Raw genomic sequence first — 20,614 nt, 5'->3', positions numbered from 1 at the left:
TTTGTGGCTGCCTGCAGCCAAGAGAGGCCATGGCCTTTCCAGGAGCTGCTTCGTGCTCAAGGGGATCGACACAGCAAAGCAGGGCTGAGTGCTGGCCCCTGACCCATGGCAGCTCAGCCATGGGCTGAGGGGAGAAGAAATACAAAGTATGGCAAGAGGCAAGCCCTGAGGGATAGTGAAAATCTCTCAGTTAGTGTTTTCATAAAGACTGACACGTAGGAGGTACCCCTTGATCCCATCCTCCTCCCACGTCTCTCACCAGCTCCAGGAGACTCAGGAGCAGGCTGGATTCTGCAGCCTCCAACCCCATCTCTGCAGGAACAGTTTGTGTCTTCAAGTCTGTCCCATTAAACGTAACAGAAGCTTCAGCAGATTCACTCCACCAACTGCATCTTCTTTGAACTCTGCCATTGCAAATCCCCAGGATACTCACACTTGCATGTGCAAGTTCCCCAGAGTCAAAACAAATTTTCCTACTCAGACAGGGGAGGTGAAGGTATGGAAAGTGCTCATCAGTTACTGCTGAATCTGGAAAACAACTTCCTTTCTTTATTTCAGCTGCCTAAAGACAGACACATCTGAGCTGTCCCTACTCCCCAGCCCCATTCCAGGAATTAAACCTCACCCCTAGAGGTGGCAACTTTGGGCTGTGGAGAGAAGGAGCCTTGGATCCACAACCACAACCTCTGCTGCAGGGTTCAAATGCTGTGTAATGGCAACACTTCTCCTCTGCTCTTTCAGAATTATTATTTTTTCTTGTTCAAAGAGCAGGCTGAGCAGTAAAGTGACAAGTTTTCACTCGGCTGGGGCACAGTGCATCTTCACGGTGTTTGACAGACAGAAGGGAGATCTCCCAGCTGTGCCCCACGCCAGCTGGACACCATCCAGCCCTGAACTGGAAACCATCTAGCAACACACTCAGAGCTTGCACAGCCCTGGAAATGAGGATGCTGATCAGTGCTTCTCACTTTTCTGTAATCCAAGAATGGTCAAGCTTCTTCCTATTCTTTTTTTTTTTTTAATAATTTTCTTTTTTCTCTTCTTCATCTTTTCCCCTTTTTTCCCTGTTTCTCCCCCCTTTAAAGTATTTTTAAATTATTTTGTCTTCAGGTTACAATATTAAATTATTTTTCAGGTTACAAAACCATTTTATGCAGTGATTTTCCTTTAAAACCACCTACCAAGCATTTAAAACTCAGCCCATCCAGCTATGACTCATACTTGCCCCACTATCCTACCGCACTCCAATTTTATTTGTCTAGTGTTGGGGGATTTGAGGCTTGGTTTTCCAATTATTGTGTGTTCTCACCCTCCAGCCCCCAACCCCACACACCATAACACTGGTGCAGTGAGGCTTTATGCAGAAAAGGACAACAATAACACAACCTCAAAGCCAACAAGGCACCAGACCAAAACCAGGCATTGCTCCTGTGCTTGATCATTGCTTCTCTCACTGCACAGGCAGGAAGATTTTGCCATCTGGAGGAGGGTTCAGACAAAAAGGGGCTGAGGCATGCCCAGCTATGGAGCTGGAGTTTCCATTTCCCACTCACCCACACTGCCGCCAACAACCCAATTTCCCTAAAGAACCACCCATCCAAAGTCGTGCAGGGCCAGCTGAGCCTCTGATCTTGCTGATTTTACCATCTGAAGGCAGAAAACAGGCTCTTCCATCACCCACTTACACAGAAGCATTAAAAATTCCTGGTTCTTGCATAACAACCCAGAAGTAATTCCAAGCAGAGTGGCCACACTGATGTGAAATTGCAGGATTCAAATCACCTTTCAGTGTAAATACCAGCTGAGATAAAGAGTGGGCAAGTGCTTTAAAAGCTTATCATCAGTATCCATACAAAAAAAAAAATTCTCAAGTGTAAAGAGTGATGATGACAGCTCTTTTCAAGCAAAGGTAGTGAATGTTTAGTTACTCTGGATGTTGTTTTTGCAGAACCAGTGGATCACACACGTTCCAGGTTACAAAACCAATACGAAATTCTCACAACAGAGCCTGTGGTACAAGTGGGGATGTGTTTTACTGGCTTTTTGCAACAGCTCCTTTTTAATCTACCAATATTAAAAGAATGTCTTATTTGTGCCAAAACCAGGGAGAGAAAACAGTGCCACAGCCACCTCAGAAGACTGACAAAGGTTATCTTAAGTTTCCAAAGATAATTTAAAATCTGGCAAATGAAGCCACAAGTAGAGAGAATAAAATTAAACCCAAGCAAATAATTTTTGAATTTTGACAACATTATTTGACGGAAGATCTTACATGCAGTAAAGGGACTGGACCCCACCAAGAAAGAAGAAGCTTCTCTACCCAAGCCATCCCTGGGACCCTATTCTGCATGAGTTAGACTGCCACAACAAATAACAGTGAATTCCTAAATTTAGGCAAATGCACCCAACTCCTGTAGGGGCAGTGAATCCCACCCAGCCTCTCCATTGCCTCTAAAGGAAGCAGTAATTCCTGGGAGACAGCAGTACTTCTCACAATCTCTGCAGACCCTGCAATGCACAGGGTGAAGGGATAATGAGTCCTTTCTTTTATTCCCTCAAGACTTCGAAAGACGGCTTAGTTTTATACTGTCCACATAAAGCACAGCCTCAGAGGAGAATAAACCCAAATTACATGCAAGAAATTGGTTTGGTTCAAGGCCCAAATTACTGTCTTGGGTTATTCTTTCTGCTACAGTCCTCTTCACAGAAAAACTAAAGCTATCTAAAATAAAAAGCAACACAATTCCTTTGTGGTGATGGAGAAAGTTACTCTTCTGAGCACTCAGAGCCTATTTTAAAGGTTTGCTTGAATAAATAGGAACCTATTAATATGTTGAATTTTCTTATTGCATTTTAAAGGGCATTTCATGAAGGCTGGTGTTCCCTTATTGTAGTTTTTATGGAATGGAGAAAAATATTTATGGTGTACCAACACTATGCTGAGCTAAATAGCTTTTTCCCTCTCACCCTGTGTTGTGGTTTCACAAGATTCTCCTGTGAGGATGTTTTGCAAAGTGGCTTAGCAGGGCTCTAACTGGTGCTGGTTGTGGTGGTGCTGGGTGGCTGCAGGACACCAAGGCCAGGACCTCACCAGCTGCAGCTGCTCCTGCCCGGACTGGGCTGTCCCATCCAGGTGGTGACTCCTGTTGGCATCGGTGTCCCAGCAGGGCTGAGGTCTCACCCACAGCTCCCACCCCACTCAGCTGCAGGGGATAGAGAGGTCTCCCTCCCAAAAACAAGGGCTTGTTTTGGCTGTTGTGATGAGCTCTGGGTGGGATTAGCAAACCTGGTCCTTTGCATTATGTAGAAATGTACAGAAATACAGAGGACAGTCACTCAGGAGAACCCTTCTTGGTCACTTCTCAGCAGTCCATACCTAGTAAAAAATACATTAAGAACTTAATCTTTTGGCTTCTGCAGAAATCCCTTTGACTTCACACCTCCAATAAAACTTTAGAGTGAACACATGGCACTATGAATGAGCAAAGTAATCACATACTAAACAGGGTGAAGCTTTAATAAATGTTACAGTGGTCTATGAATTTCCCTAGGTGACTAAAGGAAATTCACTTCAGGAAAATCTCTACACATGTAAAGTGCAGTCACTGCAAGCTTTGTAAGTAGAAGTGTCTTGCAAGAAGTATATCTTTTTAATATATTTTTATTTTTAGAATTTTAGAATTTTTATAAAGCTGTGTTAATAAAATTTGAATGGAAATATCCAGATATTGGGATCCTACCTCATGAAGATGCCAATGGTTTTCTAACATGTTTTTTGAGAACCCACATGGTTTCTCGAGTACAGCTGCTCTTTTACCCACAGCCCAGCTAAGCATTCTTTTCCCTTAGGGTTTAGAGCAGCCACAGGTTGAACAGTAAGACCTACAGCTATTCACCTTCCCTGCAAGTTTATGAGACATTTGATGGGACATCCATCATCTAGCCTGGTTCATCAAAGTTGAAAAAGACAGAGTGTTTTACCTTCCAACTATATAACTTTGCATAATAAAACTGTTTAGACTTGGAGATTTTTCTGATGAATGCCAAATGCTGTACAGCAGCAGCCTTCACCAGCAGATCTAAATCACACAACTTAAATGAAAGCCTGCTTGCCAATTTATGCATGAACTTTACTTTTTTCCAGAATCAGAGAAAAAACCTGAATGCACTGTGCCTACAAAAAGGCTTTTTAAAACAGGACTGCTGCAGTGACTGGAAACACAACTCTATTCCTCCTGCATCTCTAGGTACAATTTATTCCCCCAAGACATGGAAATGAAGACATTCCTATATTCCTACAGTTGCTTTCATTGTTTTTTTCGAAGGCGTTTCAAAAAGCTTTACCACTTCTGTATCCACTCACTCCGTGCTGAGTTTAGTTACTGAACTGATTTTCAAGAGGCACAAACACTGAGAGGCATTAAAAAATATAATTAGCAGATAACACATGGCTAATGCTACAGATGTGTCTTCAAGGCAAGACCACATTGTCTTATCATTGGAGGGCTCTTCAGGCCAGCACAAATCTTTATCCTGCTCTGCAAATCCCACTCTGTTGGCAGTGTGATGCTAAAAGAGCTGCTATTTTCTGACTCCCACTTTTGACATGGACTGCACAGGAGGGGGAAACTGCCTCACAGCTTTCTTATAGGTGTCTCCATAATGTCCATCCACCAAAGAACCTATACTACAAAACCCATCACTGGCTGGTGCTGAGTGCTCAGAGATATTTCTGGAAGGTCTTTCTGTCTTGCTGGGGTTCCCAGCACACTGAAAGAAAGGAACAGTTTCAGAAAACAAAATGCATTTCAGTCTGGTTTACCCTCTCATCCCATTTCTCGTGTTTTTGAGGTGGGACTGTCCACATCTTTTTGGAGTGGTATTTTTAGGAAGGGGATCAGATTCTGGCTTTGTGTTCCCCACAAACCATCATCTGCCAAACAAGAGCATTGCAGCTGAGTTCCCAGCGTATTTGGACAAAAGAGGAGAGATTCTTACCACATTACCACAACAAAAACAACACCTTGCACAGTACATTCTGAACATCTCACAGAGCAAGCTTTAATGAGTTAGATCTCAAAGTGAGTTACAAAGTAGGTCGGGAACTGTTTGACAGATGGGGAAACCAGGACAGTGAGGTGCTGCAACTTCTCCAAGGTCACAAAAAAAGGCCAGTGCCACAGTCAGAAACAAAACCCAAGTCTCCCAAATTGTTACCTAGTGCTCTTCAACCCAATACACATCTCCACCATTAATCCACATCATCCCTAAAGGTCATGACTTTACAAGGTCTGACTCCTGAGTGGGTACCAGCATGGGAGCACCAGCGCTGCAGATATCAGCAGTGGAAGACCAGCAGGGACACTGGGCAAAGAAAGTGGTGAATCCAAAGGAGAATCTGTACTTTTGCCATTACTTTCATGTGAGCTCTAATATACATGCCATGAAGGCTCTCCACAATTGAGTTTTCACCCAAATCCTGCCCATGTGAAGCAAATACTTCAACTCCAGCTCAAGGACAATCCAGCCCTGCTGGGACTCAAATATTTCAGACTGGTGACCCATTTCTACTGAAACACTGACACACCCCTCTCCCTGTCTTCAGTGGTATTTGGAGGACTCTCTGCATGACCCTGCTTCTCCCTGTCACCACAGTATGTATGAGGTGTGGAAAGGTAAAGGGGTCATAAGCATCTCAAAATTGGATGAATGCTGTCTCATTGACATCAAAGGCCAACTCTCACTGCTTTTATTGGGAACAAAGCTAGGCCACTACAGATAAATCCTGACCTATATAATTCTTGATGCTGCCTGCACTTGTGATGAGCAGAGACAGGGGGTGCCAGGAAATGGAATTTCTATTGCATTTCACAGTTCAGACTCAGACACGGAAACTGCAATAAAATCCACCATAAATACTGATTATACCTACTAGGAGGGACAAAGTATTCCAGAATATGGAGAGCCAAATCCAACAGGACAGCAGGCTACTCAAAAATAAGATTATTTTTCTGGACTCTCAGGAGACAGCACACATTTTCCTAGCTGCACCCTCAGCATAATTCTTATCTAGTGCATATCCAGTATTGCTTCTGCCACCAAAATCTTCACATCAGAACATATCTGGTTATGTTAAAGGCTTACAAGAAGACCACCAGCCTTACAGATACAGTAAATGATGTGTCAGCATCACTGATTTTGACTATTTGTTAGGCAATTTTGTGTAAAGGCTTCAGGAAGATCTAGAATTGTATTCCACATCTGTCCATGATCAATGGGGAGACAAATATAAAGCCAAAGACTCTTTTTTTCCCAATCTGAAACTTATGATAAATTTGCAAACACACCAACAATACATTAAGGGAGCCCAACATGGACAGGGGGCCCAATTTTTGCCTGAAATATGTTTTTTCTAATAAACTATATTAATCTAGATATTAAATTACATAGGTATTAGGTTGTCAAATGTTCAAACTCTGCTCTCATTTATTTCAGAAAAAAAAATGGGCATAATACCTTGCTGACACTGTAATTTGTCCTTATAGACCATGATGCACACAAGTATTCAGCAAGAGCCACAGCAGAAACAGATACCAGCAGATGGTATAATCCTGAACAAAATCAATTAAGGACATTTACAATATGTCAAAAGTGCAGCTACAAAAACAAAGTGTAGACCTGTACATCTGTTTCTTAATGAAGCCATGAGTATTTGACAGTTAGCCAACAAACCACAATCTAAACACTACAGCAACACCAATAATAGATAAGGAAATACCGGACATACACAGATTCTTCAACAGTCACCACAAAATACAAAATGTTGAGCAGAAACTGAATAACCAGATACTGGAAGTCCATATGTCATGCATTAACATAGCTAAAATATAAACATATGAGTTTTCAGTATCACATATTTTGTAAGGACATGGTCTGCTCAAAATTTATAGTAACAGGAGTCACATGGTAACGATAAGTTAAGAAATACTATTCTCCTCCATAACACAGTCCTCTGGTGTATTTAAAAGGCTTCTTGGAACCCTGTCACCTTGATTGAAATAAAAAGAAAAGCACTCACAATTCCCTAAAAGTTGTTATGACATCTCTGTTGAGAACGTGGGGACAATACAAAAGGCATGATGAGATACACAGCCATACACAGTGATGAGATACACAAGATTTATATAATCTTGTAGATTATATAAAACAAAAAATGGACTTTGGGCATTATTTGTGGAGGGAACAAAAATCTCTGAGGTCCCCATGAAGAAGACAAGAAGTGAAAACATTTCCTAGAGGGAATAAAAATTATTTCTTCTGTGCCACACCTTCATTCAAAGTATTGCAGACTCATTTACAGAAGAAAAGGGTAAAAGCAGTGAACACCTGCTGCTGAGGATGGCACTTAGTGTCCACTGTGACAGCTGTTATCAGTGTTTGCTGCAGATTTCCACCAGTACAAACAGGGATGGGGCCACCCCATCCACAGTCTGCTGCAGAGCAATGAAAGCTCTGGTATTAAAAGAGGTGATGGTATCAACTCCATGTACAATGGCTGTTATTTAGCTCCTAGGGAACTCATAACAAGTTTCACCTACGTTAGCTGCCAAGTGAATAAGATATTCAGAAATATTTACATTAAGTGTTAACAAGGGCTGTGGGATGGGTTTCTTTAAGGACCCTGGAAAAATACAGCCTCAGCAGTGAAAAACATACTTACACTGTACATCAGAGCAATGCATCATTCATTTTTATTGAGGCCCAGACGACAGTCTCATTAGACCAGAGATGGATTAAAGACAAATGATCTGGTGAATAATGTCACTATGGGCCATGTAGCACTTCATCCCAGCAATACCACTGAAAACAGATGACTGGGTAGGGATTGTAAGCATAAAAATTTTAAGGCTTTAGAATGGCATTCCTGGGAGGAAAAAAAAAAACAAAAAACAAAAAAACCCAAAAAAACCTGGCATATTTACATTTAATATGCGTCATAAATTGATTTTAGTCGTTACCTGTCAAACCACTGAACAAACTGAATAATTACTTAAGCAGCATTGATAGAGATGTGACAGATTATTCAAGTATTGTGATTCTTTGTTCCCATATATCACATTAAGAAATGATGATTGGTTCCATTTACAGCTCTTAAGTTGAATTCAGTAACCACTGGCAAACAAATTCAACCTGGCATCTACTAATTTTTTATTGTTCTCAAGCAGAAATTGTTCCTGGCAAAGTTGCTCTTGCAAACCATTTCAGTGTAGTGGCTGATGATTTTTTAACAATGCAACACAGGGGAAAAAAAAATGCAACTGACTTCTCCACTGATTTATAGCATCTATGGAATGAAAAGAAATAAAACTTCTTCTATTCTGTACTTCTCCTCTGCCCCCGCCTCCTTTTTAGAGAACTATTTTTAACCCGTATCATTTCATTAAATAAATTCACAGCACATCCCTGCAAACAACTGAGCTGGCAGAAGATGGGAACTGTCCTGTGGGATGTGTTCAGCCCCTTCCTCTCCTATTGAGGAGTTGTAAGCTGTTCCTTCACAGCCTTATAACTTTATAATGATGTCTGAAACCTGAGCGTAAGGAGCATAAAACACTGCCATTTCAGCCTGCTGCTGAGTAGTAGGGGCTTCTCTTGACTCACACAGGAAAACCTCCAAGCTGTGGAAATCAAAGGCAGAATTTTACAGCAACGTTGAGATGCTGCAAATTATTTAAGAGAAAATAAGAGAGAACCAGATGTGTTTTGTGTGCTACCCTCTGACTTCAGGAAGATCTACCATGACCACAAAGCCAAAACACAAGGAGACCTCTAAGTACACATTTTACAGGCACCCTCCAAAGCCAAAACTGCACGGTTTAGACAGAGATAGAAAGCAGGGATTTGCTGTAGCAGAGGTAACAGAGAGATGGAGGACAGGACAAGAGGGAAGAACCATTGTGATTTTAACTTGTTATTTGTCTAGGTTCATCCCTATTAGCTAATTGAGCACAGGGGCACCATACAGCTTCTGTCTTCACCTAAATGTAACCCAAATATGAAGAAAAATTCAAACTACAGAATAAATTAACAACAACATTCACAATGCTCTCATACAGGTTTTGCCAAATGGCACAAGTCAGTACCTATGTGTTCTTTAATGAGGCCAAACAATGTGCTGTTTGGCAAAGAAACAGTGCTATTTATTGCTGTATATCTCTCACTATATAAACAGTATTTTTAATGTGTGAATATACATACATTAATATACATCTTATATGTATTTTATATACAAACACACACACACATAGACACTGTATCTACTTATATGCATTTAGAGGCCTTCTCCACCTTCCTCACAACCACATGGCAATGCAAGACAAAGATGTCACCACACCACACAATCTCCAGGGCAAACACTGGCACTGAAGCTGCCAGTCATTTTAGTGGTCATTGAAAATGATGAAACTGTACTGGTGCAGTACAAGCTGTCCTGTCCAAAAGATCCATGTCCATGAATTTCTCCAGCTCATGAACAAGGAGGGGGACTTAAAAGTCTCTAGAGTCAATTAAGCTGCAGCTGAATCCCATTGCTCTGCTTTGCCCAGACCTCTCCTTTCATCTTTCCCCCAGTGCCACTCCCCTCACCTGCAGAACCTGCCTGTTCTCAGCTTTAGTGCCTGTTATGTTCCCTTCCAACAGTAGCAAAAGAGCACACATTTGCTTTCTGGGCACAAATCATCTCAGCTGTTACTCAAGAATCCTTCAATCACTTTCATACTTTTCCACTGAAAACACAAGATTCATCAGAGACACTTGTTCAATGGACTTGACTACAAAGCTCTGCAAGATTTTATTTTTTTTAGGGTCTCTCTCTTAAGAGCATAAAATTTATGTTTATGATATAAATTACATGGCTATGGACAGCAAAATTAGCCATCAAAATTACTCCAGATACACCTTAGCATGACCAAGAGGAGAAGTTTCCCTGCAGCCTGCAGTACCTCTATGCCCTGTGTCTATGTGCTTTAGAGAACCAATATTTTTCAGCTCATTTCTTGGTACATTCTCCCCTGACATCTAAATATATAGCCTCCTCTTTCCTAAGAGGCATAAGTCAAACCTGTGACAGGAGACATTTCCCTTCCTTCTAAATTATCCCTCTTGTGCTCCAGTGCCTGGGTCATTAGGCCAAAAGGAGTCACACTGTTTTTCTGCTCCATTAATGTTTTTATCTAAGCACCTTCTCATGGTGCTTCAAGCAACTTGGCTAACAAGCTGTGTGTTGTTTGTCCCCCTCTTCTCTCCCTAGAAGAGGTAAGAGTGTTGTGCTGTTTCATGGTGCTTTTTTTACATTTGAGAGCATTTTATTTTGGGAGGGAGAGCTTGTTTGCTTTGCAATATTCAGGTTGCTATGTAATTATGCTAGAGAAGGTGTCTCAAAACACCATGGCTTGCACCCAGAAAAGGAGGTGGTGTTTTTGTGATGCTCATCATCAGCCCATGGAAAAGCTTAACAGTGTCAGATTTTCCCATCAAAAAAAGTTGAACAAATTAATTACACCCCTGCGGCAAGAAATCCCATTAAAGCAGAGTGTGAGGCTGATGCTGACCCCAGAGCTTTAGATAGTCCTTAAGATATCTCAGGCTGCAGCTACAAAATGTCCCAAAGTACAAGACAAAGCCTTTGAATTTGTACAGGTGTTATTCAAGAAAACAGCATGGAGAGCACAAATCAAGTTTAATGAGCTCAGTGTCCTGTGCCACTGACAGCACACACCAAGCACTTTGCTCTGCCTAAATTTCCAAAACACCACACACTTCACGGCTGGGCACATCATGCAGAGCTGCTTACACTGAGAGGCAGGAGAAGACAAGAGTGAGCAGTGGGAGGAAATCTCCAAACCAACTCAAAACAACAGTGAAGGATTATCCAGAGATGCTCCAGCAATCTCTCTCAACTATGGTTGAATTTGATTAGCAACCTGTGCCTTCCCCAGAGGAGTTTTCCATGTGGCTGCAAATCCTTTAAGTGCTCTCCTCTCCTTTCAGCTCTCTTTTGTGTTTTTTGGATTTTCTGTGTAATTTTAGGTTTTTTCACAGTTTTTCATCCAATAGTTTCCATCATTTCTGCCCTTGCCCATCACAGTGGGGCAGTAGGGTCATAGTTGGTGAGTTTGTATGGAAAACATGCCTAGTTGAAGCTTGGTCCTTTGAATTATTTAAGCAGAGCTTAGGAGGATGGGATCCTGCTGGGAGCAATCCCACATCGCCCCAAGAACTGCCTGGACTGTTCCAGCTCTTTATAGCTCTGGGCAGACCTGGATTCCTCTGAGCAGCTGAAACAGCACAGCAATAAAGCGCCCACGCTGTTACCAACAGCACAGAGACAGTGCTTTGCATCTTCAAACCTTAACTAGTAAAAACGATTTATACATGATGACCCTGGGTGAATCACATACAAATAAATGTATTTTGAGGACATTGGTGCTGACACAGTGCCTGCTACTAGAAGCAGGACAGTCCCCTGCATAAGGCTGGAGTTAAGATGCAGGCTCAGCTCTGGGTTTACAAGTGATACACGTGCTTGTCTTTAACAAAACAGTGTTAGCATTTTTGTCTTATTTATTTAGATTGTAAGTTCTCCTGGGTACGAACAGTCTTTTACTCTAGTGTTTGCAGTAGTCCTCACACAACAGTGCCTGATCTCTTCTGAGGCCAGTAAAAGGCACAGTAAAAAAACCCAGGTATTTTAGACCATCCACACTTCCCTTGCCAATCTCCAACCCTCACACACGCAACAGCCTCTCAACCTTTGCAAATCTCTACATTTACATCTACATTTACAGCAGGAGTGGCTGTGCTGGCTTATTCTGTACTGCAACAGAAGCACATCCATTTCTGTGAGCAGTGCTGCAGCTGGTGGAGAGGGGCAGCCACATTTCCCAGGTGCCATGGGGCGTCAGGCAGGTTTTAACCACCCAGCTCACATAAAAACAGCAATGTCACAGAACAACTCCACAGCATTGTGGGGTTCTGTCTTCAGGGAGATACCTGTGATATCCCAGAATCTTCCCTTTGGAGCTCCCAGGAAGACCTGCAAACCTTCATATCCCACCACTGATGAGCAGGGATATATTACTCTTTTTGCTCTCTGAACCACCACCCCAGCCCTCACCAAAACAAACAGGGAGGTTCAAGGCTCGCAGAGCTCAGAAATTCCACACATCCTCACCTCACTTCACTCCCACCAGCCATGGATGAATCTCTGGGTCTACTATAGTCTGGGAACAGAGCATGAGATGGAAATCCCAACTTTTAGGTGTTCAGACTTGGAAGAACACATCTTCAAATTCTCAACCTAAATTAGTGGGAGCATGAAGAGCAGGAAAATGAGAAGGATCCTGCAGAAAAAAAGTGCAAAGGAAAGGATTTAGGGGGAAGATGCCACAATTCTTCACCCTGTTGCTGCTCATGTTCATTTGCATCATTACGTGTACTTCCGTTTTGTTCCTCCTGGAAACTGTAAGAAGATTGAAACTGTTTGGTTTATCTCCAGTTGGGGATATAAGAAAATAAAAACAAAAATAAAAATAATATAATATATGTACCCTCAATACAACTAAGCCAGCATGTTTTATTTCATGTGTTTCTTCTCATTTCACTCTTGAAAAAGGCATTTTAAGAACCAATTTTATGCAGTCCAGTTGTCCAACACTGTTGATATTTTAACAGTGACCCATGATATTGCTCAGGAAAAGATCAAGCAAAATCAGTGAGATATTGTTAGAGAGCACTGTAATCAGCTGTTCTGCACGTAGATCAGACCCAAAACAATGCTTCCTAGTAGTTTTTTCTTAGCACATCCAGTGTTTAAAAAAAATATAAATAAATAAGGCTTTTTTAACTCAGCCAAGAAATTCTGCTTAAGAGTATTATTTTGATTTAACCTTTTACAATCTGTTTGGTGAGTAATTCTGGCATAAAACTCAATATGCAGCTTTCAACATGGAAACATCAGTGAAAGGGCCTTCAAAAGTTTATTAACAATCTGTTATTTATAGCTTTCTTTTTCAAAAGTGATTGGCACAACATTCAGAGGAAAATTATAGGAACCGCCAAGTCAGATAATAAAAAAACATATTGGTGTTAAGATTTGATGGAAAGGTTTTAAGGAACACTATGATTGCTAGAAATGAGACATATTCTGATTGCTAAGCCAGCTATTTGTCATTCAACAACAGCCCAATCACACACATATGTTTGCAAATTATTGTTATTGTTGTTAATTATTATTTACAGAGAAGCACTGAAATGCAAGGTGGTTTGAATTCCAATGAAAATGACAGATCCCTGCCCCAAGGAATTTTTTATCCCTCCTTTCACTCATTACCTGTTTACTAACAGTACCCACTTATCTCCAACTTGTTTTCCTGCTATCTAAAATGACTAGAAAATTAGGTCCTATTAAGTAATCATGAATATAAACTGTGAGTCACCAGTTAAGCGAATACCATTACTGACAATAAATTCAGAATCCTATTATAAATGACTGCTATTGTCAAGCAAACCAAAACAATACTACTTTATTCAATATTAATTGCATCCTTGGATGCTTGAAAGGATTAAGTAACCCCAACTAATATTCTGCATGTAGTCAAGAGAGCCGTGTATGAAGGACAACAAAAATAATTGAGGTCAGTAACCAAGGTGGAGAGAAAAAGAGGCAAGAAGGAAGGAAAACATACATAGAGAGATATTTCAGCTCCTATGTGAAAGCAGATGGAGGGTGAAGGAAGCAGACAGGCTGCTCCAGATGGCGGGAGCGGCGGCAGAGAAGGCTCTCACACCCACTGTGTTGTGGCTGTGATGGGAACAAGAGACTTTTGGTTAAAGGATTACTGTAGGGCTCCAAAGAGTTGGGTTCAGCTCCATCCACCACCTCTCCACCCTCTGGGTTTTGCTTGTTGGGAGCTTTTGGGGTGTCAGCTACCCCCGTGGCTGCCAAAAAACACCAACGTTTTTATGCATGCTTTGCCCTACACAAAGAGAACTTGTAGAATAGATATTTGTTATATTGAAGTCCTGAGGACTGAGATTAAGTGTTGGCTGAGGCAAGGATCACATTTTCCTAAGCAAAAAATAGTGGGAGAAAATGCAAACTGTCAATTCCACCCCAAAAATCTTACTGTCACCTTGCTGGTCAAGCACCCTCCTTGGCTGCACAGGCATACAGGTGAGCAAGTATCCTCTGGCAGCAGGGAGCTCAGACAGGACCAAGATGTACTTGAAAGAGCATATCCACAGAAAAAGAGACAAGGCAGGGAAAAAATGAGGCAAGGCATCAAAACTAGTAGACAAACTGGCTAACAAAGGAAGCATGAGCACATATGTGAGCTGACAGTACAGCAACTGTGTGTCTCCAGAATTATGGTTTCACCTGAAAGCTTTTGATTATTGAGTATTTTGAAATCTCAATTTCAGATGATGAAAGAAAATTGGCCTTTAGGCTACACTGTTGCCCCAAACAAGCACTTTCCAAAATGCACCTGTGAACCACAGCTGCAGAGCTGTCAAAAATCCCTTCTCACCAATGGCTGCCAATTTTTTTCCCAATCCTCACTATCAGCCTTTAAATCCATTGGCCATCTTACTTTTCTTTCTTCCCCACTTCAATCCCAGCTGAACCCTCAAACCAGTTATTTTCTGTAACTGTTCAAGGAAGAACAACAATTTACATCAAAAGTTACTAACTCATTATTTTTAAGCCTTCAAGAACAAACTGGAGAGAAACCTATGCCAGGTGATAGCAAACAGGGTTACTTGGTTTAAAACAAAATACATCACCTTAAAGGGAGTCCTAACAAATTTTCTAAATAAAATACACAAACTAAAACATCTGAGTTGTTTCACACCACTAAGTTAAACATTAATATTTGGACCTCAGCTTTCACTCCTCCCACAGATGCGAGAGAGGTGTTACAAGCACCTTTTAGCACAAATTATCCCTGACTCCACATGGATTTGACAGTGAGATTTCCCAGAGTTATGGATTTTAAGGTCAGAAATGACCATGAACTATCTTCCTTTGTAAACATGGACAAGAGGCACTTTCCTGCTGCTTGAAGCCTGACAGCTTTCAGAGCTCCCAGAAAACTATCCCAGAGAAGAAGACTTTATGCCTTTATGGTTTGCTCCAGTGGCTCATCAACCTTGCTCCTGAAAACCTGCACCTCAACTTCAGCCCTTTGGGATACTACATTTTCTTTTTAATTTAATTAATTTTAATTTAAAAAGAAAAAAAAAAAAAAAAAAAAAGGGAAAATACTGAACTGGAGTAAATATGAAACAATCTGACCAAGCCTCACTGAGATGTCATCAAAGACAGGCAGCAATTGCTAGTAATGTCAGCAGAAACTCAAAAATCAGACAAACCCCTCAATCATCATAGGGGCACTGAGCCAAGGAAAACACAAATATCAACATCTTTCTTTATGTCTCGAGAACTTTGAAAATCAGAAGGGAAAAACCAAGTAACTTGCACGATGCCTCAAGTTAAATGGCCAAACAGGGAAGATCTGTTGTGTGAATCCAACACGAGTGCTTTTGGCGCCCAGCTGATGAAAAGGCAGGATCTTTGACCAGAGACAACCAGATCTTGAGCCCTCTGGAACCTCCCAGCACCTCCCCTCTAGAGAGGGGCCTCTGCCAGGACCTGTCCTGACCACCAGCACCTTCTCACTGGGGGCAGCCAAGGCTGGCCCAAGGCACAGCCCCCACGAGGGTCTGACCACCCAAACAGAGAGAGAGCAGGAGGTGGATCAGCTCATGGAGAGCCAGCGTGAGGCTGCACGGAGGGAAAGGCACCGTGAAGGACGTGAGAGGACAGAGACGCAGCAGACAGCACGTAAGGGTTTGTGACGATGCGTGTGTTTGTGTGCATGTGGGTGTGTGAGAAAGAAAAGAGATGTGAGAGGAGGACGAGCAGTGACTTCATTTCACAGCATGAACGAGCACGTACTGCTGTGTGGAAGAGCCATGGAGAGTGCCAGGAGCCCATCAAATGGCGTAAGAGTATGGAAGTGACACAGACAAACCAAAAATTACCGCAGAGCCCCTGAGAAAAACAGAACCGCCCATATGTTTTCTCTATACTGTATTTTAGGAAAGTACTGGAAACTTACTTGAAGCGTATTTGTCTTCCCACCCAGCTCTCACTATGTTATGGTTATATCCATGCAACTCCCTCTGTTATCCTTACTAAGCTTTAAGGAATCTACCACATCATTTTTAAGGACAGCACCAGTATTTTCATAGTTACTAAGTTTGAACCTTTCTAAATACTAGGACTTCATCATAACTCTGATGCCAATTAGGCTTAATTACAGATATATTAGAAATGTTGGGTTGATCTAATTAGGCAGATCAAGTGATGGAACCTTCCTCTTTCACTACTGGATGACATGTTTCTTATTATTTCTCTGATGTCAAAATCTAAGGTTTAAAAGGCCTTAGACATAATATACTTTAAATGTGGAGGGAAAAAGTGATATTTCTGTGATCACTCATCAGATTCCTGCTATTGTGAACCTTCCCATCTCTCAAGGGCTGGGACAGAAATCCCCCTCTCCAGGCAGGCCCTCAGTTCCCCTCTCAATTTGTCTTCCAGGGGGAACTGAGTGGAGCTACAACAGGTGAATTTATGGAAATTTAAAGACAGAAGACTCAGATCCTCGTCTTTCCTCAAGCACACCTGACTTGGAAGGGTCTCTAAATTACATTAGCTGAGGATCTGGCCCATTGCTATGATTTTATTTTATCTTTGATTTATTTTGCTTATTTTTGCCTAGCTACTTTTTCAGGATCTGTAATTTCACTGTCAATGGCTTAGCAGCAAACAGGCCCAGTTTCCAAGAAGGTGCACTCAATGAACCCATGCATATGGAGTGTGGTTCACTGTATTATTGTAATATAATAACATATAAACCTCACCAAGAATCATGTATTAAAAAATATATTAATATTGATTAGTATTATCAAAATCTTTTGTTGACATTCTGATACCAGAGAGGTTGCAAAAGAAGATTGCACATGCTTTAACATCTGCATAAACACAGAACAGGGTAAATACAGGTTTGGGTACATCTGGGCCAATCACTGCATTGCTGGAACTTCTTTAGAAAAACATTATTGTCCAACAGCACAGAGCAGAGCAAACAACACAGACCTCAGCCACCAAAGGAAACAATTCTTTGGGTGGAAAAGGGCTGCTTTCTTACATCTGGACATGACATCCAATTCAATTTCAGCATCAATGTGGCTGGACATGATTTACAGGGATGTGTAAATAATTTATTCCAGCTCTGGAAGGGAGAGCTGGGTACTCATTAGCGGTTCCTTGAAGCCCAAATGATGTAATGATTAACTGACTTAGGATCTTTTTAATAATTCCAGCAAATTTCAACTCTCCCATGTTAAAGATCCATGGAAGAGCTTTTATTCAGATGAAAGGCTCTTTTCTGAGAACAAATCATTACTAAGGTGTACACATAGATTTAACATTCACAAATCAATGCACTTGAAATAAAATATGCTTTTAAAGTTTCTTTTTCACTTTCTTCCCTGATTTGGGGGTTTAGTGTTTTCCTTTCTCTAGCCAATTTTACCACAGGCAGTTAAGACAGCTGCATGAAAAAGGGCTGTTTTTCTGTTAAAAGTGCTTTTAGCACTTTGGCATCCTGAAATGGAATTGCAGAGAAATGTAAAATACAGCTACTACAATCCAGTACATTTCATGTGACATGCCAAGTTTTTCACTCCATGCTAGAGAAAAATCTATTAGCCAGTGAGATCAAGTGCTGGCTGTCCAACATGGTTCAGCATTACAGTGCAGGAGGGATCAAAGCAGATTTTAACCCTGTTCCTAAATAAAGCCAGAGGAAAACATTTTGGTACAAATACTTTAAAGCTATTTATACTCATATAGCTTAATTCCTATCTAAATACTTTATCAATAATTGAGAAAGTTTCCCATCATTTAGGCTCCTGGACCCTGTGTATCTGCTGCTCAAGTCAGTGAACCACCCTTCCTTGCCTTCAGTGGAAATGGCACAGGCACTTTAATGATTTGCACAGCAATGGCCTAAATTCTTTAGAAGTTTCACATCCTGGTAAGTCACACCAGACCTGGTAGGGACTGCAGGTGCTGTGCTGGTGGGTGGCCAAGGACAGAACCAAAACTCAGATTCAAATCTTCTAATTATCAGCCTGCCCTTGGAAGCTAAGGAATGCACAACCAGAAGGCAGCCCACGTGTAGGCTGTTAAACACACATATATTCATAATTAAATGCAGCTAAGTCTGAAAAAGAAAATAGTTCTATTTTCTTTTTATGGGCCCAGGTTTGTAATCCAATTATTTTAATTTTCTAATATTTTCTAAATTGACTGTTAAGTCAAGTTTAAAAACTTCACAGCTTCCACTCCCATTAGAAAGGACTTACCAAACTGTGAGGCTCAGACAATGGTTAACAGTTTGAGACACTAATTGGCCATATTTAATGAATTTAATTTGCAACAGCCATGCTAATATGCATAACTATTAACTTTGACCAGCTTTACCTTCCTTGGGACCTACACCAGCTCCCACTAACTACAGTGGGATCCGGATCAAGGCCACAGCATTAATTCTTCCTGAACCTCTTCAGCAGCCCAAATTAACCCTCGCAGGTGGCTTCAATGCCACAACCACAGAGATGACAGAGAGCTGTACAATGGGAACCCCACTGAATTGTCCTGCTGCTCCAGCAAACCTCAGAGCATTGAAACTTTCCTCCCCAACACCCCTTTGCTCAGGAAGGGAGCTGGACACCTACGGTGACAAAGCAGAGCATGTCTCTCCCAGCATGAAATTCCCACAGCAAAAACTCAATGAAGGTGACAAGAATACATCACAACACTTGGCTCTTCGCTGCATTTTGCTTCATCAGACACCTGGACAGACATTAATTTGATTTACTAAGTCTGCTTTCCTGAGGGCTGTGCTATCAAGCCCATCTCGGCGGAGCTGCTGACCCACCTCCATGTTAAACCACCAGCCTGGTTCCTACTCACAGCCTGTTTATAGGAAACCAGCGAGCCCACGAACCAGAAATACTCTGTTTGTAGGGAGCCCTCCCTTGGAAGCAGAAAGAAACTCAAATATTACAGTCAAAACTTGTTCAACTGTGTTTTGGAAGTGGCACGGAGCGTAGGAAAAGCACTACTCGGGATTAACAACGCTTCGTTTTGAGACACGCTTGAAGTTTCAATGAAAGCGGTGGGGACACAGCTACGAGGAGCACTCGCAACACAACCCAACTCTAATTACAATGTGTACACACAGCAGCCCGTGCGCTGGCTCCTTCAGCACTCCCGGCTCCCTACCTTTATAATATCCTGAGTGCGAAAATTAGTTTTAACAAAAATAAAACTCTTTACTCAGCCAAAAAGACACCAGCCTGTACCCCGCTCCCTTGCACCATCTGTGCGTGTTTTTCCTCAGCCTTAAAAAAAAAAAAACAAAAAAAAAACAACTCTAACGTTTTACTAATCTTTATGCCCCGCCACTATAAATAAAACAAATAAAGCCCAACAACAGTTAAGCATCGTAGCTAAAACACATCCAATCCACTCCGATTATTTCTGCTCGTCTGTCCACGAATAGCTGCAGCCATCGGCTTTAGGGGAAGCGTGCAAGTCAGACCGCATTTATTTACAGTTGCACTATCGAGAAAAAAACCTTCCCCTGTCTCCTCGTTCTATGAATATTTTAAAACACTTGGGTTTTTTCCTTTTTATCGTTTCTTGGGGGGGTATGGGGGGAGGGTAAGGGGTGATGCCCCACAATTCTGTTTTTCTCCGTGTTCCCAGGTCACTCCGACTTCTTGCTCGGATGGATGCGCGGGGCGCGGAGCAGCACCCGCGGGTGCGCAAATGCCCGCGCAGGGACCCGCACCCACCCGCGGGGAGACCGCGCATCCCCGGGGGAAGGGACAGCACCCGCCCCCGGCCCCGCAGCCAAATCCCGCCACCTACGTCCCCAGCGTCTCCTTGAACTCGAAGATCTTCTTGATGTCCTCCGCCTGCTTCTTCCAGGAGCCGCCGCCGTCCCCGTTCTCCCGGGCCATGGCCGCGCAGCCCCGCGGATGCCGCGCCGCCGGCTCCGAGCCCTCGGGCGGCTTTTGCTTTCTTTTCTGCCGCGGCGGCAGCAGCTGCTGCTGTTTCTTCTTCTTCTTCTTTTTCCTCCTCCTCCGCCTCCTTCTTCTCCCCTTCCTCCTCCTCCTCCTCACACTTCCTGCCCGCCGCCGCTTTTATTTCCTCCGCGCTCCGGCGGGCTCCGCGAGTGTCACTTTTCCTGGGCTATTTCCTCCCAACTTTCTCTTCCCCCCTTCCCTCCCCTCCTCTCCCCTCCTCTGCGCCCCCCCCGCGGAGCCGCTGGCGGGGCTGCCCCGTCTCTCCGTCCTCCTGCGCCCCGCGCAGCAGCTGCGCGCACCCGCGTCCTGGGGTCACTTTGCTCCCTGACTGACCCACCCCGCCGAAAAGTCCCTCTTTTTTTCTTTTTTTTTTGTTTGTTTGTTT

At 42.5% G+C, this 20,614-nt stretch overlaps 1 protein-coding gene across 1 annotated transcript in view; it reads right to left on the bottom strand.

The window, feature by feature from the left end:
• The window catches only part of LOC131592469 (calcium/calmodulin-dependent protein kinase type 1D), a 209,322-nt gene extending 188,923 nt beyond the window's left edge, over window positions 1-20,399 (bottom strand). Inside the window, exon 1 of the mRNA XM_058863999.1 lies at window positions 20,072-20,399. Within this exon, the coding sequence (XP_058719982.1) occupies window positions 20,072-20,163 (92 nt within the window). The 5' untranslated portion in view covers window positions 20,164-20,399. The remainder of the gene's footprint in view (window positions 1-20,071) is intronic.
• Window positions 20,400-20,614: the final 215 nt, after the last annotated feature.

This window comes from Poecile atricapillus, chromosome W (assembly GCF_030490865.1).
Source record: "Poecile atricapillus isolate bPoeAtr1 chromosome W, bPoeAtr1.hap1, whole genome shotgun sequence".
In the NCBI taxonomy this organism is placed as follows: Eukaryota; Metazoa; Chordata; class Aves; order Passeriformes; family Paridae; genus Poecile; species Poecile atricapillus.
Note: the sequence above shows the minus strand (reverse complement) of the source record. Positions and strands in the feature narration are given on the sequence as shown.